At 38.8% G+C, this 23612-nt stretch overlaps 4 protein-coding genes across 9 annotated transcripts; 3 read left to right on the forward strand and 1 right to left on the reverse strand.

Annotated features, from left to right (window-relative positions):
- The first annotated feature begins 298 nt into the window (after positions 1 to 298).
- LOC103326294 (Met-10+ like family protein) lies at positions 299 to 5665 on the forward strand. 2 transcript variants are annotated; one of them, XM_008228505.2, is made up of 9 exons: positions 305 to 1279; positions 1975 to 2073; positions 2476 to 2595; positions 2691 to 2857; positions 3408 to 3478; positions 3755 to 3897; positions 4572 to 4683; positions 5138 to 5250; positions 5348 to 5665. In XM_008228505.2, the coding sequence occupies exons 1-9, from the start codon at positions 308 to 310 to the stop codon at positions 5489 to 5491; spliced, it is 1941 nt and encodes a 646-aa protein (XP_008226727.2). In that variant the 5' UTR covers positions 305 to 307; the 3' UTR covers positions 5492 to 5665. The 2 variants fall into 2 exon arrangements, 1 of the variants encoding a protein (XP_008226727.2); XR_001677484.2 differs by lacking the exon at positions 4572 to 4683 and having other exon boundaries at positions 299 to 1279.
- Positions 5666 to 9875: 4210 nt separating this feature from the next.
- Positions 9876 to 12036, forward strand: SPL (sporocyteless (SPL)). Of its 4 annotated transcripts, none has more exons than XM_089048100.1 (3): positions 9876 to 10806; positions 11066 to 11236; positions 11450 to 12036. In XM_089048100.1, exons 1-3 carry the CDS (start codon positions 10180 to 10182, stop codon positions 11723 to 11725), a joined length of 1074 nt encoding a protein of 357 aa, XP_088904226.1. In that variant the 5' UTR covers positions 9876 to 10179; the 3' UTR covers positions 11726 to 12036. The 4 variants fall into 4 exon arrangements, with proteins under 4 accessions (XP_088904226.1, XP_088904227.1, XP_088904228.1 ...); XM_089048101.1 differs by having other exon boundaries at positions 9876 to 10761; positions 11063 to 11236; XM_089048102.1 differs by having other exon boundaries at positions 9876 to 10761.
- A 4371-nt stretch (positions 12037 to 16407) lies between these two features.
- Positions 16408 to 20086, forward strand: LOC103326349 (universal stress protein PHOS32). 2 transcript variants are annotated; one of them, XM_089048103.1, is made up of 3 exons: positions 16408 to 17344; positions 19346 to 19392; positions 19624 to 20086. In XM_089048103.1, exons 1-2 carry the CDS (start codon positions 16546 to 16548, stop codon positions 19351 to 19353), a joined length of 807 nt encoding a protein of 268 aa, XP_088904229.1. In that variant the 5' UTR covers positions 16408 to 16545; the 3' UTR covers positions 19354 to 19392; positions 19624 to 20086. The 2 variants fall into 2 exon arrangements, with proteins under 2 accessions (XP_088904229.1, XP_008226788.2); XM_008228566.3 differs by having other exon boundaries at positions 16409 to 17344; positions 19710 to 20086.
- A 1535-nt stretch (positions 20087 to 21621) lies between these two features.
- LOC103326295 (uncharacterized) lies at positions 21622 to 22870 on the reverse strand. Its single transcript, XM_008228507.3, has one exon. It carries the CDS (start codon positions 22559 to 22561, stop codon positions 21794 to 21796), a length of 768 nt encoding a protein of 255 aa, XP_008226729.2. The 5' UTR covers positions 22562 to 22870; the 3' UTR covers positions 21622 to 21793.
- Positions 22871 to 23612: the final 742 nt, after the last annotated feature.

The following is a 23612-nucleotide window of genomic DNA, read 5'->3' on the forward strand; positions in this document are numbered from 1 at the left end:
TCTTAAATAAAATAACATATTAAAAAATTTAATATTGAATTTAAAAATAAGCATTAGATAAAATTTTTTGATGATGTGCCTTCTGGTGATATATATATATATATATATATATTTTTTTTTTTTTGGGTAAAGTTAACCTTACATAGTAGCGCTACATTTTTATTCATTTTCACAATTTCGTGAAACGCAATTATAAATTTAGTTTATTTATTTATTTATATAATAATGTTGTATAAAAACCTCCAAAATATTATCGCCAAGGTCACGTGCGTGGCACAGCATCTTAAACCCCTCGCCGGCCTTTATTATGGGGTCTGATTTGCCGGCGAAACCCAAATCAACCATCCTCGTCCACAGCACCAGTAACATGGTGGTGACCAAGCTCTTTCTCAGACCTCACTCTCTTCCCCTCTCCACTCTCCCCTCAATACTCCTCCTTCCCAAAATATCCTCGCTCCCCAAGAAATTAACGATCCTCTCCCTCTGCAACTTCACCACCACCACTCAACCACAAATTTCAGACCCAAATCTCTTCTTCTATGGACCCTCCCTTCACAAGGGCACCAACCCTACAATTCCCCAATCTCAACTTCCCATCACAGCATTCACCAAACCCTCTCACCGTCTACAACTACAGGAAGAAAATGAAGAAGAAGAAGAAGAGAATTTAATCAACGCAAAAAACTTCAGTAGAGTTTTTGACATTGCTGCGCTTCGGGTCCCTGCAAAAGACTGTTTTGCCCTAGAGAGCCGCCTCCGGGGCCACTTGCTGAACTGGCCTCGCATTCGCAACATCGCCAGAGTCGCCGGAGACGAAGTGGAAGAAGAGCTCGCTGAGCTTCTGACGAATCCAAGCAGAGAAGCCGATGACGAAAATGCCCTTGTTTCTTTGAACCGCCGGATGTACGGAAAATCCGAGGGTGATGGTGAGTGTTTAAGTCCTGTGCTTTACAGAGAAAAGCTTGCAAAGACATTTGATTCGCGTGGATACGTGAAGTTTCGGAACCTTGCGAAGATGTCGAGGCCGAACCAGAGGAAGAAGAGGAGGGATGAGGAAGATGAAGGCAGTGAAGGCGGTGAAGGGAAGAAGAGATTGCGGAAGGGTGAGTTCTCAGTGCTAGAGGTTGTGGATGATAAAGAAGAAGAAGGGGAAGACTTGAAGGGTTTATTGGGGGATGAGTTTGAGGGCAGGAAGAAATGGAGGGGTTCGACCCGCTTGTTGCTATTGGACGAGCGGTGCGCGAATGGAAGCGTGGAGGACTTGCCTGAGGCAATCAAGGTGTTTTTTGATCAATAATTGCGATTTTCTTTCCAGTAATATCTAGCAATTGTTGTTATGTGATGGAAAATGCTACAAATTTGTTAGGCTTTGTCTTAGAAAAAGATAGATACTTGCTTTGCTTTTGCTTAATAGGCCTGGCTCATCATCGAAAATGTAAAGCATTCTCTTGGGCGGAGTGAGTTGCATATGGGAAGTTCTTAATATTGTTAGGAACCTCATGAAAGAATTTTAGCTAAATTTTAGCTATTGATTGTTGCAAGATATGCACTATTTCTCAACTTGGGAGGTGGTACTCTCATTGAGTTGGAGACAAAAAGAGCAATCCACTTCCAAATGTAATGTGTAATGCCTCAGCCTTCTAAAATCACTATTTTAAGGTTAGTATTGATCCTTTTAAGGGAGTTGTGAATTGTGACACTTCCAAATGGAAGACCCCATTAGATTATTCATAATTATCTTGGGGGTGAGAATTGACACATGATAGCTGTAGAAATAGTAATTAAGGCATTTGTGAAACACTAGTATCTACCAGACAGGGGAATCAATATTTATACAATTTCCTGTATGCAGATGATTTTTCTCTGTAGGTTTTGGTGCATCACATAACCATTTTCCTTTATGACCCTATATTCCAGTGGGGTGTGACACCATACACCATATCTATTTTCTAATGTTCTTGCCCTATCCTTTAGGTGGCGATGAAAGAAAACACTGGGAAAAGTATGTGCCCTACTTTGGAGCTTGTGAGGTGCAAACTGACTCTATTTTATGATTACTGGCAGATGAATGAGGTATTTCAAGCAAGGATATCTTAGGTGTGTTTGTTTAGTCTGTGCTGTCTTATTGAAAATTTACTTCTGCCGTGGCAGTATACCAATTCATCATACACTGCGCCAAGGTGAACTATAGAAACAGATTTCAAAAAAGTTCATAGCTAATTAGTTTCCTCATTTAAAGGATTTATTATGAGCTTTTAAATCATGCATGGGTTATTTCCAGCCCCAAACCTTTTACGTATCTGATAAATATTTCAAGCTCAGCTTCTGCACCCCCTCTTCCATTCGATGATCGACTTTGGAACACTTTTTGTTCAAGTAGTGGAATTTATAACTAAACGTGTGTGTTGATTAAACTTGATGCACCAAAAAATGCTGAAAGGTTAAAATATTGATGATTTTAAAGTTTTATGGCAGATATTGGAGGCTTTGCTTCCCGAAGGAATGATCATTCCTTCAGCCTTTGAAACGGTTGGGCATATTGTACACATAAACCTGAGAGATGAGCACTTACCATACAAAAAGCTTATAGCAAAGGTGCTTTCTGAATCTAGTGATTTTTCTATTTTCACAATTTTCTGCTCGATCATTGTGTTAGTTAATCAGGGGAGGAAAATATTTTCTATACACAGGTGGTTCTTGATAAACATAAGCCAAAGATTCAGACTGTTGTCAATAAAATTGATGCCATTGATAATGACTACAGAACAATGCAACTTGAGGTTTTATCTGGGAACCATTCCCTTGTGACTACAGTAGTTGAAAATGGGCTGCGCTTTCAGGTTGATCTAGCAAAAGTGTATGTTCCTTACCTTGCAAGCCATTTGAGTTTTTGAGTAATTGTTTTACTAATACAGAAACTGATCAGTTCTATGCTAATTATGCCATTGTGTGGAAATTTTTGGCTATTTTGTTGATAACATTCTCTTCCCTTCCCATATCTTGACTTTATTATTTCACAGACCCTTGTTCATGCACATGGGACAAGATAGTTGGGATCATGTTGTTGTGAACACCAATCAATGAGCTTTGATTTGATATGGAACTTTGGCTTGAGCAGTCTACGCCAAAATTGGTTTGGTTCTAGATCTTAGGGGCAGAGTTTTATTGGGCACTTAGCTCATTTATGCATAAAAGTTGACTAGAATTTCATGAACTTCATAATTGTGAATAAAAGGAAAAAATACATTCAGAGGTGTAATGAATGTCAACCAGAATCACTGTCCGACATTTCGTCTGATGACTTTGTGTTTTGTGTTTCCTCATTCCTTTTTCTGTCAGCAATGGCTGTTGTTTATTTTATGAAAATGAATTATTGGCAAGGATTTTCTTATGTTTCTTTTGTGCAGGTATTGGAATTCCAGGCTTGCAACTGAAAGACAAAGGCTTTTGAACAGCTTTACGCGCAGTGATGTTGTGTGTATGTCCTTATTCTGTCTATCTTTAAAGATATTTGTGTGCTCTATGGGCCTTTGATAATGGTCAATATTACTTTTAATTTTTCTTGTTTTTGTGGAAGGGTGTCCGTCCAGGTGGTTTGGGGGTGGGAGTGTTTTGGGACAATATGTAACTGTCTCATAAAAATAAATAAATAATGATGGGAAAATAAGTTCTACTTTTCTCACCTCCTGTAATTTTAATGTATTGATTTTGGGCTGTTTACTTTCATGCACTCATATTTCTCTGTGGTTGACAGGTGATGTTTTCTCTGGGGTTGGTCCAATAGCAATGTCTGCAGCAAGGATTGTAAAACGAGTATACGCCAATGATTTGAATCCCCACGCAATTGAATATCTGGAAAGAAATAGTGTTCTCAACAAACTTGAAAGGAAAATTAAGGTAAGAAAGACTTAATTGCAGTTGTTTGAATCTAAAAACAGTTGCTTTTTCCTTTTTCTTTCTTTTTGGCTGAGATAGAGTACCATTCCTTTTTTTTTTGGTGCTAAAGAGGTTATGTGAATAACAAAAAGCCAGAGCATGATATGATTCTAACCAATGACGAGTATAATTTGCATGGAAGAAAATGATATGTTTAATTTGATTGATGGTGCAAGACTTATTGCTATTGGCTTATTTGATGCAGATCTTAGTAAGCACAATCTATTCTAAAAATTGTTTAAAATTCTTGTAGTGCTTGAACTTTAAACTGCTACAAATGGTTCTGGTTGATGCAAAAGGACAAACTTGAATTCATTGTATCATGAATTCACTAACGTTCATAACATGCCAGATTTTGTGAGTTAGTAAACTGCAACCAATCACCAAATTGTTTCAAACTTTCCCTTCTTGGATTGTTATTTTAGACTCTTCATGAATAGGATCAAAGTTTTTTATTTATTATAATTATATCTATTTGATTTAAGGGGTGAGTGTAGGGAGTAGCCTTACCCTTCCCATACCCATAACTAGCATGGGTTGTTCAAAGCGCCAATTAACAAATTAATGAGATGGATGTTTTATGTGAAGAATAAAATGATATGCTTCATATTAAGGATCTGTTTACCACTCACTAGGTCTTTAACATGGATGGAAGGAGGTTCATCAATGCTATGTTTGCAAGTGATAAAGCCAAATCCATAACTCAAGTGGTAATGAATTTGCCAAATGACGCTGCAGAGTATCTAGGTGTGTGGACTTATTCCCCTTTTACTTCTTGATTGCAAGTAAATTTCATCCTTTTAACTGTTGGTTTGTGTAATTGCTCACTTATACTTGATCATAGTTTATGTTTGTATGCACATGCAATAAATGATACATGATTGATGGGAAGGCAAAACTCACTAATTATATGTTTCTAAACAGAGCGATCACCTGGTTCTTAGGGGATTGGGTCACATTTTAGCTAGTTGGGTATCGTTTGCTAGACTTTAGTTGTCTTTTTCAGAGAATTATTTTTCTAGAACCCATTGAAGGAAGGGACACCTTAGTTGATGGTCACTATTGTTCTGCTATGTGTGAAAGAGTAGTTAACTGTAAATCAGTTGGTTTCTGAAGTTGTTAAAGTTGGATTGCTGCTGCTATGCAATACTTAAACTCTCTCTCTCTCCCTCACTCTGTGCGATTTTCTCTCTTTGAACAGATGCATTTCGAGGAATATTAGTAGACAGATCCATGGATGAAGAATTTACCTTGCCAAAGATCCATGTTTATGGATTCTCCAAAGCTCAAGATCCGGAGTTTGATTTTCATCAGGTACATTGCTGAATACTCACGTGTTTGTGTATTTCAGTTAATTTTTAAACTTTTTTCCTTCATCCATTTTTACGTCTTTTTTTGTTTACCAATGCAGAGAATAAGAATTGCACTTTCAGAAGTGGCAGTTGATGTAGAAATGCGTAGGGTACGCCTTGTTGCACCAGGAAAATGGATGTTGTGTGCCTCATTCATCCTCCCTAAGAGTGTCGCTTTTGCAAAACCTACTTTGAATATGTAAATATAGATAAAGAAGTGAGCTCTCCAGTTTTGTACATACACTTTATTTTATACCTGTAAACATATTTCTCTAGGCAAACTCAAGGGATTTTGCTTTTTCTTCTTTTTGGTTTGACTTGAGGCATATTTCTTTGGTCCCCACCATTTGGAAATCATAATTTGTCATCTTCATTTATACTTTCCTGTTTATCCGTGTAAGTTATTGAGATTAATTTGTGCCATATATATTGGTTTCTCTTTCAAAGTCTCTATTGCAGCAGAAACCTCCTTTTTTTTTTTCTGTGGATCGTATACCAAATAAAGAGAGAGAAAAGAAGAAGATGAGAAGTAAAGAATCTTACTGCCATATTGATTTCTGTTTTAAAGTCTCAACGCAGCAGACATTTTCCCTTTTGTGTGGGTCATTTTCCAAATTAGAAGAAAGAAAGGAGAAAAGAATCTTTGTTATAAGCAAATACTACAAACAAAAACTCATAATTAAGAACTTGTAGACATAAGTTGATTAACGGATGTCCTTCCCATTCTCCATTCGAATTCGAATCCTCTTTCTATATTTTAGATTAATTTAAAATAGATTATCGCGTGTATAAAAAAGAACTTATAATTAAGAAAAGAATGGATTCCCATTTATTTAATTCCTTTTGTATGGGTGGTTGCATAAATAAAAAGTGTGTTTTATATGCACCTAGCTTCTAGCTAGACATATCTAGCTTTCAAGTCTGAGGTCTTTTGTTTTGTATAGAAATCTCGCAATGCCAACACAAATAACAGATGACAGCGACTTCTTGATGCATGCAAAATTCACCCAAGTGTACATAAATGCCATACAGAAACCGAATATTTCTTGCACAAATTTGTCTTCCTTGAACGGCCCAGATTCACCCCACCCCAGCATGCCGCTCATCTGGTCCCTCCATCAAAATCCTATCCCAGCGTAAGACATGTGCTAAATCTGCATGTACCACTGCCTCACTGGGCCATGCATGCCATATGGGACACATTTTGTCCATTTTCAGGATGGTAGTTGAGGGCAATATGGTAAAAGTAACTCATCAGAGAAAGAGACCGAATCTCAGTTCAGATTCAGATCTAAATAATTATATCTCCCCTGCAGCCCGTGTGGTCCTGTTTTATGTAAGGGTGGGGCATGGAGATGGAGGGTTTTTTTTGGGTGTCTTTGTGGTTATTTTGTTCAAAAATGGTTAGGTCTTTCACAAGTTGCATAAAGCCAGAACTAGCAGTTGCTCTTTTCTCTGGTTTCCTTATAGCAACCACTAGGAAACATCTAGGACACAAGCTGCTTACCAATTCTTTCTTTAATGCCCTTTGAGTCCAATTGTTTTATACCTACCAAGTAAAATCTAAATGGGATTGTGATGATCTCAACAATTTGGTTTTGATTGGCATTGTTAACATTCATCAATTAACTTGATTAAAGTTGTAATTCGTGAAGATGGTAAAAATGTAGACGTTTTAGGTTCGAATCTTTATGAGCACAAGGTCATTTGAATTTATCTCATATGCATATTTGCACGTTTTTCTTATTATCATAAAACTTAAAGGGAGTTTAAGATGTTTAAAATTGCAGCTCATTGAATCTAATGGATTGCAAATAACTCAAATTTAGATCCTTTTTTAAATACTTCCGTCCAAACCGAATCTAGTATTGTAACTTCTTACCACTTTTATCTTCAAGACAATTTGCTTAGGAAAATTACTCTAAATAAGCCCACAAAAAAACACATTAATGCTTAGCAACAACAGACGTGAGTTAGGTCAGTTAGTTAATGCAGTGTGATAATATTCTTGTATTCAAGTTCAATTCTCCTCCCTGTACATTAGATTAGCTTACAATTTGTTAAAAAAAAAAAAAGTGGAAGCAACACGTGTGAAGTGGTCCTCAACCAAAGCAACAATTGTGTATGTGGGCGCATCCTCTCCTCTCTCAATCATTCTATGCAGGGGCACAATCTGCTCACCAGACGCCGATAATCCACCGTGTCTATCCAAACCCAGCAAACACCAAACATAACATTTATATCAGATTTCATTATATTTTAAAAAATTTAATTAAAAACAAAAAGCACCAACTCTCCCATGTGCCAAACCCTCCCCAAGCCGTACGATAGTGGGCCCCCACCTGCCACGTAGAATGGGACCACCAGCTGTGGACCCCACAACGGAGATCCTTTTACAAATAGAATAGTACCTAGGGGCCTAAATTTCGATTCGCTCTTTACGGTCCAAAAATCCAAGGAAGAGAAAATTCCATAAATGGAAAGTGGAGCCCGCCGGGTGACGTGGAAGGTGATGATTGGAGAGATTGTCACGAGGTTACGTGGGATTAGGACGGCGCGAGTTTGTACACCCTACCATACCCTACAGACGCCTACGGTGGTCCCCTATGGACCAGAGCGGACGGTATTTCCTCAGATGGTTATATGGACACGCGTCGGTTGGTCACGCGGTTTGGGCTCTTGACCAAAGAAAGTGCGTAGTGTCGCTGTACATGCTTAATTTGTGTACAAAAATATTGTGTGAAATGGGTTTCATTCATTTACACTTTGCTTTGTATGATTAGAAGGAAGGAAGGAAAATTTTGTTCGGATGTTATTTGTGAACGAAAAAATGAAAAAATCTGGGTAGTTGTTGCTAACCTGGAACGTCTAGGCTAAGTTTTAGCTAGTTAGGTGAAATCTCACATTGAACTTTTTCGTCTTAACGAATTATATCACGTGACTGTATTCCAATATCATATTTTAATTATTTTTCGTATTAGAGGTTTTAACACATTTTTTTAACACGATATTAACTTTCTGCTATATATTTTCCAATGATCGGCGGATCATAGTATTTGATTCACAAAATTAATTTTCCGCTATATATCTTCATTTGCCAGTAAAGCATGCATCATGACTAATGTATTGACGGTCTTTGGAGAAACAACACCTACTTTTTGGCCAAGAAAGAGAGTTTCTTCCTTTAGAACATTTGGTCCCCCCTTTTGTCATTATGCATTTGAATCATCAATGGTTTAGGTTTGTTATATATGATTTTTAATTTATTTTAAAAGAAACTAAATCAATATCATTTAGGGGTTGGAGTTAAATTCACATTGGAACTATTGTTCTTGAAATATTTTTCCCACAAAAGGAGTTTATTAATATCACAAATACCTTTTTTTTTTTTTTTTTTTTTAAGGTAATGTATGGACCCAATTATTCCAACTCAACATCTTTTCTAATTTTACTTTTATGACACTAGAAACGATTAATTACTCTAAATCAAGAGGGTATAACGGGTCAAACATAAGACTATTAATATGCAAGTCTAAGACTCTTTTGTATTGGGCTAGATCCCGTTAGCAATCAAGAGTGCCCTTTTAAACATTTTATGATAAATGTACATTAATTACTGGCTAGACTAAGTCTGTTTTCTTTCAATTTTGTTCCCAACTCAAAAAGCCCTAGCTACTATCTAATAACATGAAGTCTCATCAGATAGCTTTCTGATGTTAACACATGTATGAGTAATAGTAATACAGAGGAAGGCATCATTGCAAGCCTAAGCCTGTACCATATAGAGGCATCAGATTCACTTTCTTCATAGCCATATCTTGCTCTACAATATGATTGCCAGAGAGCTATATAGCTAGAGGCAGTTTCTTCACTAAGGGTTAGACTGTTAGTACACCCTCCACACCCACCACCTGATCATCATCATCAAGATTCAAGATCAGCTCTCTCTCTTTTCTGGAGCCCCAATCAGCCATAGGCCACGATGATCATGATCAGAGGGCTAATAACCCATTGGGTCATAAAAGCTAGATAGCTAAATGGCAAAGATATTGACTTTTTTGAACATAAAGCTTCAAAAACCTAATAATTCTCTTGCCATATTTGCCAAGGCTGAAAGCTGCTGTGCTACAATACAATGGCACTGCTTGTTTTGGCGCACCTATATAGCTGCAGGCTGGACAAATAACTCTTTGGTTTTCCGACCAATGCCTGCGGGTACAAATTGGCATGTCCTCTGAGCTCTTGACACATGTCTCTGGGTACTATGTTGTTGTAGCTTTAGCTTTACCTACAATTGGTCAAGTGCTCTGCACTTCACTTAAAGCAACGTTTTGATTGGACCGTGACATACAGTTAAGGGACTTTGGGTGGCTTGGGGAGAATTCTCTATGATATTTGTACCTTATGTGGAATAGATAAGGTGCTATGTCCAAGCTCAGTTTTGCTATTTCAATGTCCTTTTTTGAGAGTATTTACAAAGGACAAGAGGATTGTGTGATGAGAAATAGCAGAAAAGAGGGTTGGAGCTAGCAAAAGTCACTAGAGAACAAATTACACAAACACAGATTAAGAGCAAAACAGAGGCATTGCCATGTCCTTTTAGCCCTCCACACACACACATCCCCAGTAGTTCTTCTACCCTTCTGTTCTGCCTCTCTCCCTCTCTCTCTCTCTCTCTCTCTATCAATCAAACACACCCATCTCCAACCTTAAAAACACAAGCCAAAAGCCAAAGCCAAAACTCTCTCTCTCTCTCTCTCTCTCTCTCTCTCTCTCTCAAAAAACATTACCCATTTGTCCATTTCCAATATTGACACAAACCCAAGTATTTTTCTCTCTCAAAACCCATTTCACACACTAAAGTTTCAAGCTTGATCATCATTTTGCTGAAATGGCTACGCCAATGCTGCTCATGGCCTCAGAACAGAGCACAACACAAGAACCCACCGAAACCCTTGTCGGGTTCTACGAGGAATCCAAACCCGAGTCCACCAAATCCACCAAAGGCACTAAGAAATCCGGCAAAGCCTCAAACTCTAAAAAGCAACCACAAAGAGGTCTTGGTGTTGCTCAGCTGGAGCGCCTGAGGCTCCAAGACCGCTGGAAGAAAATGACGGAACTGCCCCAACTGCAACCCCAACCCCAAGTTGTCAATCTTCCTGATCATCATCAATACCCGAACTTTCAGCACCAGAACCCCACCAGAACCCTACCCGGCCCACTTGCCAGTGTTCCAGTACAGTACGGTGCATCCAGCTACAATGGACCACTGCTGATCAAGGGCTCTGGTGGTAATGGCTTGTTTGGTTTTGTGGGTCAGAGGGTTGGGAATGGTTCTGGGTTTGGTTATGTTGGAGGTAATAATTTGGTGGTGGACCTAAACCCGAGTCCTTACGCAATCGGGGCTCCGGATCAGAGGTTTGAAGTTGGGGCTGTGTATGAGACCTCGAAAGAGCTCTCTTCGATACCAAAGGTTCAACCTTTGTCTTCTGATTGCTGTGATATCTGCTGCAAGAAGGTGTATAGTTTTCTTTAGTTTTCTGTTTTTTTTTAATTTGTTAAAAAAAAAAAAAAACTTGCTTGGTTTCCGAGAAAACGTGGGAAAAGTGAAGTCTTTCTTTCTTAAGACAAAGTTTACCAAGTAACTGTATTAGTTGATGAGTACTGTTACATTAATACACTTTTTTCCCACTGTTTTTGTTTGTTTGTTTGTTTTTTTTTCCAATTTACGCTTAAATTTGCTGACGTTTTTGTATCTTTTTTTCTTTGAGTAGCAGAAGAAGAGGCTCAATAGTCGGAATTACGTGGGCTTAAACGGCAGGGGTGGCAAATCTGCGGCTAGTTCACCAATCAACAGTTCTGGTTTTCTCAGATTGAACCCGGAAGCCGGTGGTGGCCAAGTGGTTGGGAGAAGTACAGCTCACTCGGACTACCGCAATGATGATCAGGTAGAACAAACATAAAGTTTAATCTTACATATAGAAGAAGCAAAAATCTGAGTCCTATATGAATATATTTGCTTTTGTTTTGGTAGATTGATGTATTTTCTTTTCTTTTGGTACTCTGAATATATTTACCCATTTTTAAATTTGATTAAATATACTGATTAAATACTGCTTTGCTGAATTGATCATGTAATTTGATTGGTATTGGGTTTGTAGGGTGTAGAGGTTAGGGCAGTGCACAGAAAAGGGAGCTCAGCTGGTGGTGGTATTTTCATGGAATATGATTTCTTTCCAGCTGCTGGTGGCAAAAGTAGTGAGATGAGAGGAGGCACTTGTCCCAAGGAGACAGAGATGTGGCAAACAGCAGAAGCTTCAGTTTCAGTGGGGAGCCATGAAGAACCTTCTGATATTACTGCTTCTAGTTATGGCTATGGGATTGGGGCTGACAGTTATCATAATCCTGTTGATTTGTCACTCAAGCTTTCATTTTAGAAGCAAATCAAGGCGTCTGTTTTGGTGTTTTTGCTGTACTCATCTATCATGCATGTGGGGAAAAGAACCCAAGATACAGCTTTTTGGTTTCCCTTTTTTTGTTAGTTAAACTGACATACATATCATCTCCAAATTAATTCCCATACAAGCTTAGAATCCATGTTTAAAGCTACCTCTGTCTGTCCCTAAAGTTCGTTTCACAAGTTGTTTTGCTTTAATTCCATCCAAGTTGCCCTTATTAACTTCTCATGGGATCTATATATGTTAATTTCTTTTATTTATTCTTTAATTACTTTTAGATTCTCATTTAAGTCTTGAGTTCTATATATATATATATATATATATATATCTTGTTCTTTTAATTAACTCTCTATTTAGGGAGATCCTACATATTTGTAATCTTTTGAAAGAAAAAATGTGACTAGAATTGATTGCTACAATTCCATTTTGGTACTGCTGTAAACCGAAGTTGTTCAAGTTTTTCAGCCAGATATATGTTGTAGTCGCTTAATGAATGAGGCATCAATACATATCCCCCAGTCACAAAGATTTATAATTATCTACCTTAAGAGCCCGTGGGTAGAACTTGCCCTTATAAACCAGCTCGTAAGGGAAGGATATCCAAGAGAGCTCTTAGGATATGCTATTTTTCCAATGCGGAATCTTGAGTCGTAACGAATTATATGATTCTTCAGCATAGACCAATATTCTACTGTTTGTAATATTAATGGTCACTAGGTGTGACCAATAAAAAAGAGCTAACCTCTTTCTTTTACGTTGGAGGTCGAGATAGGTATATGTTAAATTTATGTGTTGAGAATATTATTGAAAAGAAGGAAAAGGAAAACTGTGTATAAGCTCTGAGCATACAGACTGTATATAATACTTGAAAGCGGAAATTATCAAAGCCCTAGAACCTGATCATCTTCAACTCACTGTTGGTTCTGCTCTGTTTAAATTTAAACTGGGAATTAATTCTTCTTTTCCATTTTTTCTTTCTGTTCTGGAGTTAGTTTGTATGGTTTTAGGTGCTGAAACACAAATAGGCATCTCTCCCTTCTGCTTATGGGAGAGAGAGTCGTGGTATTTTTTGAAAAACGTGGAAAAGGGTTGATGAAAAGTAAGCACAAGCGAATATTGCAACAATTAATTTCTCAAAACGAGTGTGTACATATATATTAATTAACGTAGCTAGGTTTAACGACAGGTTTTGTGCTGGTCTGCATTAAACCAGTGAGTGGCTGCTGCTGGGTACACCAGGCTATATACAAGAGAGCAGAGCAGGTGATCAGTGTGGTCAGTACAAATCTGTGTAATGAGTATATAGATATTACATAAATATGCAGGCAGCAGCTGGCAGGCAGGTCACTCTGAGAGAGAGAGAGAGAGAGAGAGAGAGAGAGAGAGTCTGTAGGAGGAGTCTCTCAGTAGTACAAGTTATAAGTAAAGGCTATCTATCTCTATTCTATATACATGATGGCCTGATGGAAGAAGCCTTTTTTCCGACTCCCTTTTAATTTCATTGGTTGCATATATATATGGGCCAGGTTTTCCTTTTCTCTTCCTCTTTTCTTGCTCTATTGTTTTTGGTTATTTTTTTTGTCTACTAAATATTTCTTTTCTTTTGCTTTGCTGCCTGCCAGTGTTAATCAATGGCAGCTTGATTGATTTAATTGGTAGAAATCACCATGTCATTATGGATATATGGCACAAATTCTCTTTTCCAAATTAACAAAATAAAAATAAATAATCAATCCTTTATAATCCATATATTTATATATATATATATATATGTTAGATTCATTCAATACAGGAAGTTAAGTATGAACATATACATATCATGGTTTTATTGGGAATTTGTTTGACCAAAACAATATTTAAACACAATGTGTGAGTTTGACCCATTGATCATATGCCAAGATATGGAGGAGTAAAAGACTTCATTCTAAGTATGTGAAAGGCGCTGCTAATTCTAAGGCGGCGGTGGTACCATGGTGGTGGTGGTGGCAGAGTTTGTGATGGTGACAATGTGGTATGTACATGGTTTTCTTTTCTTTATTTTTTCTTAAAACTTCTATTCTCTCATGATTTTAGAAATGACAACTATTTAGATAGAATTTTTAATATATGAACTTAAAAAATTTGTTTGTTTATGAATCCAAGCAAGAAAATCGGTACATGTCAATTTAAACATTTTGATTTTTGGTTAAACTCAAATTTGTTTTCGCTGGATAAATGCATGTATGTTTAGGGCCCCCAAGCACTCAAGCAATCAAAGCTTATGGTTTGAGAAAGATTAGTAAAATGCCAAAAACTTGATCACATTTTGGCAGCAGCTAGCCTATCTCAAAAACCATCTTCTATTTTTGTCAAAAACTTGTTTGATAGTTGATTTGGAAACTTGTATCACCAAGTTGGACTTGATTTTGGGGGTCTCTGTCAACATGACTACTATACTAAGAGCAACTCCACCTATTTGCCCTTAGCCATGGCAAGGGGGGGAGCTAGGGCAGCCACTATTCACGTGAATAGTGGTTGCCCTTGCAAAATCCGAATTTTGTGTTTCACCCGTTGCCCTTGCTAAGGCGCATTTATTCATTTTTTTGTTTTATTCACAACTTTTTTTACCTCAATAATTAATTTGGATAATATTTTCGGATAAGATTTTCGGGTTCCTACGTGTCAATACTATTCATATCTCATAATCGGATAAAATTTTCAATTTCAAATTTCAGATAAATTAAAAAAAGGCTGGTATTTATAGAAAAAAATTCATTAATTTTTGGGTATTTTTAAAAAAATTTCCGAATTTTTCCAGATTTTATGGCAAAAAAATTGGCTGCCGTTGGATTGGAGGAAAAATCAGATCGGAGAGCCCAGACGACGCCACGTGGCAAAAAAAAATCAAATCGCCGATGCAATCTTTGTAGCGACATCAGGCGGGGTACTTATCGCCTGTAGCGCTATAGTAACCCTCGTTTTGGACCTCAGCAGAACTTGCCTTGGGCGGCCAGGAGGTGGGTCCCACACCCGGGCCGCTCACTGAACTCCATTTTTTTTTTCCCCTAGCCTTGGGCTGGGCTGCATCGGTGGAACCACTCTAATAGGTGGGACCAATTGGGTTAGATCCTTAACTCTTAAGTTCCAATTTATAAAATTGTATTAAGATGGCATTGAGCTTAGGCCATTGACTACAATTAAGTTAATATAAGGGCCCATATCCAGTGGTAGACTCACAGAGGTGTAAGGAGGTGCACCTGCACCTCTTTTTACTTGAAAACGCTTTAAAATGGAGAAATTTGTACCTTTGCTCTACCATGGAAGTGCCCACAAACTGCTTGAGGAAATGCCTAGCGAAACTCCTTTTGTTTGTTGTGTTCTTGGGCTGTTGCGCTTAGCATATATATATATATATATATATATATATATATTTAAAGTCCTTGACCAAAACGAAGTTGTTTTGAACCAGAACCCAAAAAAAAAAAAAAAAAAAAGGTAAAGCCTAATTCCACAGAACCTGCTACCAAAGTGCCCTCGACTTGCACTTCGTCATAATCAAGATTAGCCCTTTGGCACACGCTCATGCATGTGCCAACTGGTTTTCCTTTTTCTTTTTTCTTTTATTTTTAGAATTAAGAAAAGATAATATGGGTAGTTATGTTCCATAAAAGTAGGATCTATAATCTGATTTTGTTTTTAATTTTAATTTTTTAATATAAAAATATGAATTTACCATATTATCCTCTTTTAATTCATAATGTTTGAATTAACTAAAGACATTTTCTGATATTTTGGATGTTTCACAATTCTCTGCCTTTTGCTTTATATATAGAGATTATATACTATTATTAATAATTTAATACAAAACATCCAAGTCCCAATCGCAAAGGCCATCGACCCAAATTCCAATCGCAAGGTCTTCTTTTTTTGGTTTTTTAGAGACAACTCCATCCAAGTCTTTACAAAACATCTTAGCTAAATAAAAAAAAGTCTTTATAAAACATCATATTCATATCCCTTTTTTTACGTCCCCACCACATCAAGTTATTTATTTATTTATTTAGAGAATTCCAAATCTTTATAAAAATTTATTCATCGATCATGTCTTGTGCCTTTAAAAAGTCCACATTCGTTGAAAAATTCCTGGATTTGCTTACATCCATTGTTCATGTCCAAGAAAAAAGACATCTTATTCATTATCCATTGTTCCAATTTATAAACTTGTATTAAGATGGGATTGAGCTTAGGCTATACCATGTAGCTAGCCCCCTTTCTCCCCAACATCCCTCCTATAGAGTGACTCATTCCTCGATCTCCCCAACATCACTATCAAGCGACTCATTCCCGAATCTCCCCCTTATATGTTTTTCTTCTTATTTTTTAGTAACAGCCCTTTTCTTGCCCTTGCCATTTGCCATTTGTCATGACAAATGGGTGTGAGTGCTCTTAATGCCAACTGAAATATAGTTGGTGGGCCTACAAATTGGGTTATAATGATTTTGACTTGAAGCAAAAATTGGGCCATTGCTCAATCTACCAGACAGACCAAATCCAAGCCCATTCATCGGAAATAGAAAAAAGAGAAAAAGGAAAGAAGAACGAGGAAAGCGGAAAGAAACAAAACAAGTGTCATTCTGTCTGTGTTGGACTTTGGCATATGCGCATAATAAAAAATGATGATAAGGATTTAAGCCCATTTCTCCACTCTCCCTCTCGTCACTCCCCAACCTTCCCATCCGTTTTCCTTTTCATCTTCCGACTATCCAAACAAACACACACCAAACAAAACAAAAAAACCCGAAACCTCTGCAAAAACCCAAATGAATCATCCTCAGCCCCCGCAACCCCAAGACCCATCGGACCCCCAACTCCCCCACATCAGAATCCACCACCCCAACTCCCCACGCCACCACCCCAACTCTCCACGTCACCACACCTCATCCGCAGGCTCCGTCGCCACTCCCACCCCCACCGCCGGCGCCCGCCGAAAGCTCGGCGTCGCCGTCGACCTCTCCGACGAGAGCGCCCATGCCGTCCGCTGGGCCGTCGACCACTACATCCGTCCCGGAGACGCCGTCGTTCTCCTCCACGTCAGCCCCACCTCCGTCCTATTCGGCGCCGACTGGGGCTCCGTCGACCTCTCCATCAATACCAACGACGACGTTGACTTCGTCGACAACCACGCCTTAAACGACTCCGTCAAGCAGAAGAAGCTCGAGAACGACTTTGATGCCTTCACTGCTTCCAAGGCCGCCGATCTCGCCAGGCCCTTGAAGGAGGCTCAGATTCCCTTCAAGATCCACATCGTTAAGGACCATGACATGAAGGAGAGGCTGTGCTTGGAGGTCGAGAGGCTAGGGCTCAGTGCCGTGATCATGGGGAGCCGAGGGGTTGGCGCCGCGAAGCGTGGGAATGACGGTAGGCTTGGGAGTGTGAGCGATTATTGCGTTCATCACTGTGTTTGCCCTGTTGTTGTTGTACGTTTTCCGGATGATGACAATGGAGCCGGTGCCGGTGCTGGTGGTTCTGCTGTTGCTCCTGCTGCTGTTGTTGCGGTTAAAGAGGATGAGGAGGAAGAAGCCGTGATCAAGCCAGTGGTAAAGGACGAGCATAAAAAAGGTTAGGGCTTTTTCGCTGATTTAATTGCTAGTAACTTCAAATTTGGGTCTTTTATTAATCGATTAGGATTTGGTTTGTTTAACTGGCGATTGTATCATGTTGGGTATGATTGGCGCACATTACACCCATATGCATATGTCTGTTAGTAGCAATGAGGGTGTATGATTGTTTCGTATGTCTGATATGAGAGCTACAAATGGGAACTTTTTCTGTTTAGGAGTTACGGATGCAATTAGATGAGCAATCTAACTTTATGCAAAGGGAAATTTGAAATTGTTATATCAGGTGAGGGCTTGTGCTCCTCATTGTTGTTTTGCTTCTGAAGTATTGTGAACTGCAAATCGTTTCTATTGTATAGATTATGGATTTTCAGAACCAAGGTTGATTAAGCAAAGTTTGACATTTTGCAATGTTCACAACTCATGGCTGCTCTCTGAAGCATCATGAGGTTCTTTTAATGTGAAAAGAATATTTTGAACTAGATTAGCATGGACATTTCCTATTTAAGTTTGTTTTACTTTTAGAATTGCTTGGTCTTTCCAATCTCCACTATAACCTGTATGAAATTCTGTATACGATCCTTATGCACTTGAGATTTGGCCTGGTTAGCTTTGTCGCTAAAATATCCTACGTATGAGAATATCCTTTTCTTTTTTCTGCAAAGAAAAACTATTATTTGGAATTTTTTACCCTTTGGTAGTGCTGCCAGATGCTTCGTCTAAATAAAAGCAAGTCCACCTCTTTCTATCATTAAATGTCAGAATATGTTCCCCATGCCAAAAGCGGTATAACTTTGAAATTTGCATATTTATCATGTGTTTGGGAATGTTCATTTGCAAATACCACTTATTTTGCTAGTTGGTCATTTCCTAGACTGCATCTTGCACAGGTCTATGTTCTGTATAAGATTCAGTAGCCTAAGGAGGTTGTTCACATTGCTGGCAACTTTAGTTGTAGGTTCAGTAGGCTAAGAAGAGGCCAATGCTTACTTAACTAGTTTGCTGCTCATATTTTGGTAGCTCCCTTGTATTTCCACTCTGCTGGATAGTCCCATCATGCTATTTTGAGATGAAAGGCTTTGCTCATGGACCTAATCAGGGTTCATGTATAATGGTTAAGAATAAAACACTAAGTAGGTTTGTAGGTTTGCTGTTCTGTACATGTCTAGTTGTCAGGGCCCAACCACATCTTTTTGCACGTATAGAAAGTGATAAATTAATTTTCTGGTGATCCAAATTCTTCCTCTCTGGTTGTTAAAGAGGATAGGTTTGCACTATCATTGGCTTCTAGAAGTGCTGCTGGCTTATAGGAAGCAGAACATGAGAGTTTGTTTTGTCAGTAAGTTTAACTGATGTGACTGTATGACTCATATCACGTCATCAGGTAATAAAATGTTGTGAAAGGAAATTCTCAAAGTGACGAAATTTAGTCAAAATGGTTATTCTTAATGGGGTTTAAATTTCCTCTTGTTTTACCTTTTTGCATTTCCCTGAAGAACATTTTGCACCTGTACCCATGAATCTTTGGTGAATGTGTTTAGGGTGGTGCTACTTGTGTAATCTGTACCCATGATGGAATTAATAAGAACAATTTCTAAAAGTTTTTACTCTATACTAGTTGATCCAGCAATGGATTACGACATTGACATGCATTGTACTGTTTCACACATATTTTACAATAAATAATATGCTTTCATTTGTTTTAAGTAGCAGCAAATCTTTATATTATAGAATTTTTGCATGATATCAGCTAATGTGTACAGTTTGTTGTCTTCTTGTTAGTTGTTATTCTAATAGGTTTATGAGCTATGGGACATGTCTCTTCTGTACTGGTCGGTGCAGTGGAGACATTTTAGTGTACAGTTTACGTAATCATATGAAAAGTGTCTGTTTGTGGATGTTCTTTTCTTTATTTTGGGGTTCTGAACTTTATACTGATCTATAGAGTGAATCTTTGGATAATTTACGTATTCATGACATTATTATTGTTTGTTTTGTGCAGATGCTTAGTATGTATTCCAAGTTGTAGTTGAATCCTCTCAAGTACAGGTAAGCATTTGTTGTGCTAAATCTCTCTTTTTGCTTGATCATAATATGTTGTTGCACTATTGTCGCGACACACATTTTTCAATTGTTTTGGATACTTTTGTATTTTGTTGTGTAAGAGCTTGTATCCACGTAAACATAATCACACACATCCGTAAACACTGGTGCCTTTTCTTTCTGTACATTTCCTGCAGCTTTCATTTATTTTTTGGTCATGATTTTCATGCAAAATAGGTGCTGCTTCGTCTGTGTTCAATTTTGTGGTGTTTATGTAGAGTGTGACCAAGTCAACATGGTTTTAAATTGTGCGGTTTGTGTAGATGTCTGAGTCAACTGGGATTGGCTGACACGTTGAGTCCAGACTGCAGGAATCAAGGCTGCTTTCTCTCCTCTCCAACAGCTTTTTCTCAAACGTATGAATTTCTGGGAGGATTGGAGATGCTATTTGTATGGTAAATGAGGTTTATGGGATTCTGTGAGGCCTTTCCTACTTTGTTCGATTGCTTTGTGACTCATTTGTCTCTTTTTAGTTTCAAGGATGTGCTTGTTGTTGCTTTGCTAGTATGCAAATTCAATTATTAGATCTTTTTGTGTCTAATAATTTTCTCATCAGAATTACAAGACATGTTTATTAATTTGTATGGCTAGACAACCCTAAATCATTTGGTATGAAAAGGTACTTTCTTTTCTACCATAATTTGGACCGCGTAATATTTTGAAGCCATTCATTTTTCTCGCGTCTATGATTTATTCTGACAATGGAACTTCCTTCTCTTTCTTTCTTCTTTTCCATTTTCTTGAACAAGTAATTGTGTTCCTGAAAAACCAGTGAATTTGCTGCCCTTCACCATGAGGAAAAAGCTAAATGCCATTTGCTTTTGGATGTGGTGACGAAGGTAAAATAATGGGGTAGTGAGTGACTGAGTTGTAGGATTCAGATCTATGATAAAAGATTACCCATATTTGTGTGGGCGACTATCCGTAACAGTTTTTAGATGACGGGTGACGAGTGAATGTTGTGGATGAAAGCAAATTGCTAAAAGCCAAATGCAATTGGCATGTAGCTTTTAGCAGTTTTTAGATGACGGGTGACGAGTGAATGGTACGTGCAAACAAACAGCTACATGCCAAATGCATCCTTATCCTCAACTGAATTTGAATGTTGGGGTATGCAAATATGCATGCACCTCCTCAAGCCATCGATATCACACAACCTTCCATCTTTTGTGCAGAAACCCTCATTCCATATCCCATTTAGATATGATCATAGGGATTTGTTGGTTAGCAATGGCTTCCCCATTTCACTAATTTATTTTAAAAAAAACGACTCGTTTTTGCATTTGGGTTTTGTCTCTTGACGTTGCCCAAATTGTTGGTCAACTTGCATTGCATCACACACAACCTAGTCTTTCAACATGGATGCGTGGTGAAAAATCAAATCTCAATCACATCCTTATGAAGTTTGACCGACAATGAACGCATAGTTAGTGTCTTATACATATTATTTATTTATATAAGCTATTTGCTTTAAAACAAGGCGATTAAGATTAATCTTATCCAATCCCCTTGAGAATTGGGTCTCGGGTCTACCCTGTCAATTCATGGAAAAAAGTATGATATCATGGTAGACTAAGGTCCGACATTCTAGACGTAGATGGTAGTAGCTTATCTTCTTTTTAAAAAGAGTTAACATCAGTCATCCACGTGCACGTAAGTGATTGTGAATAACAAATAGATTATAAGCCTCACACGCACCTCACAAACACGTATTATGTGGACAACTGATGCTAGCATAACTCATTCTTTTATTTACATGTTGGGGCTGGCGGGCTCTGCCTCATCAACTCATGCATCCTGTATATATGTTCCTCACAAGAACACAAGACAAGCAAGTTGCAACTAGTACTACAAGTGACAATTAAAAGCCAAATAATATTGTATCCTACTAGAATTGAAATAAGTCAAAAGCTCAACCAACACAAATAAAAACATTTCTATTTCTTCACCAAACAAAACAAAAACTAGAGAAAGCCTCCTCCTCCTACTCATACCATACATTAAAATAAGGAGGAGTTTCGCTACCCCATCAGCCACTAGTTCCACAAGTTATCAACTGCCACCACATCTTGTCCATCTCCATTCAATCCGCGTTTTTTTTGGAAAAAATCAACTGAGGCCCCCACCCGCATATAAATTTATTTTATTTCTGAGGTTGAGACTTAATTTTGCAAATACACACCAAAATGTCAACATTAATTAAATTGGAGCGAATCTTAATCTTACATTAATTGGAAAATGAAGGGGTCAAATATTAATTTCATATGGTTATTATGGACAATATCAACATTCAATCCAACAACTAGCACTATGTATTGTGTGGTTAGGAATTTAAAATGAATTAATATCAACGGCTCTGACCATCTCTTCTGGGTTCGCAAATCCCGAGGACCGCGGCGGACGCAGGATCATCACCGTCGCTGATCACGTCCGTTTGATTTTGAAGACTCTCAATTGAGTTCACGATCGCCGTTGATCTTAACTCCGCTTCACTTGATCTCTCACTCAGTAAACGGTTCTCTTCGCCCAGTCTCGCTCGCTTCAACAGCCTCAGCGAAGCCAACGACGACGTTTCGTCACATCCCAAATCAGAATCTGGATCCGCATTCTCTCGCATTCGCTTCGACACCACCAAAAATTCCTCCTCCTCTTCTTCTTCTTCTTCACTACTCGAACAACTCACCGCGGGCGGAGGCTCTGCCGCCGCCGGATGCGAACTAGACCACGGAACCACCTGATTTTCATCCTCCTCATCATCATCAGCATCATCATCAACATCTTCACCATCATGACCACCATCATCATCATCATCCTCGTCATCAAGATCAACATCGTCTTCGTTCTCTGCTTCGCTTTCTTGATCCTCGTGCCGCTGAAACTTAATTCCACGCCTTTCGACACAAATCTCGCAGACCGAGACGGTCGGCGTGAGCTTGGGTCCCGAGCCCATCCATGGAGTCGGCGACTGGCATCCATGGCAGAGGAGGTTCCTCGGGTGCTTCGCCACCAGAAAATTGGCTCCGTGAACTTTCTCATCGCAGTCCCAGCATAACTTCGCCTGGTCCGCCTCGCAGTGAATCCGAGCTCTCAGTCCACACAGCTCGCACTCTCTCATTTTCTGCTTCTTCGTTTATCTGTCTCTCAACAGCAGAGCAGTGCAAAATATATGGGAGAAGTTGCAGCGTTGCAGTGGGTTACGGATACAGCCCTCTATTTCAGATTTAATTCCCTGACTTTGTAGTGCCTACGACAGTGGGATCAGGGCTATTTGCGTCTTTCTACGGCGAATGAAGCAAATTGGGAAAATATCTTCACCAGTTCCTTCGAAGTTTGTTCGTTAGCTTCTTCTTTACGACATGCCCCGCAGCCGTTTAGTTTTTATACCCTGCACTGAGGTCCACGCATTTCAAATTCAGTTTAACCCAGGCCACTCATACAAAGCTCACGTGATCAGCACGTGAGAAAGCATCGTCCTCCGCGTGGCAATAGTTTGTTGGCTGACGAGTTGGAATGGTATGTGCGCTCCCCTACAATCCTATGTAATCGGCCTGCCACTACAAATTTACAAAGCCAGCAGCGACCCAAGAGCACCACGTGTCGCATAGTTTGGGGAGCGAAACTTTGCGTGTCTTGGTCTTGGAGCAATTACCGGGCTCAGTCCAGATATTTTCTTTCCTTGGATTCGATGCTGACGTGGCGGACCCACAGTACAACCGATGGGCGCCTCCGGATTCCAAGTGTCGCCTGCGTGGATGGGTCGCACGCCACAAGGGGCCTTGAGGACACGTGACGCCCATGTGGGCTCCGTCTTACGGATGTTACCTTTGGCTTGGGCCCACAGACCCCTACCTAATTCTATCCATGCCTCGGCTTTCGGCTCCGTCTTAATGTAATGAGTAAGAATAATTATTTGGCTTCATCTTTTGGTTTTTTTTAATCCGTTTATTTTAGCGGATAGGGAGATATTATTGGTTTATTTAGTCTAATATAAAATAGGGAAAAGAATATTGAGATAAATATTAGGAGGGGGCCATGAGGTTATGGGTAGGGAAAGGGTTGGGGTCATGGCGGTATTGTGTCCATGTCCTAAGGAATATATATATAAATATAATACACAAAATTAATTTCTTTCATTAGTAAAGGATTATTTACTAGATAAAACGGTA

The sequence above is a fragment of the Prunus mume genome, linkage group LG3 (assembly GCF_029339155.1).
Source record: "Prunus mume cultivar Tortuosa linkage group LG3, ASM2933915v1, whole genome shotgun sequence".
Lineage (NCBI taxonomy): Eukaryota > Viridiplantae > Streptophyta > Magnoliopsida > Rosales > Rosaceae > Prunus > Prunus mume.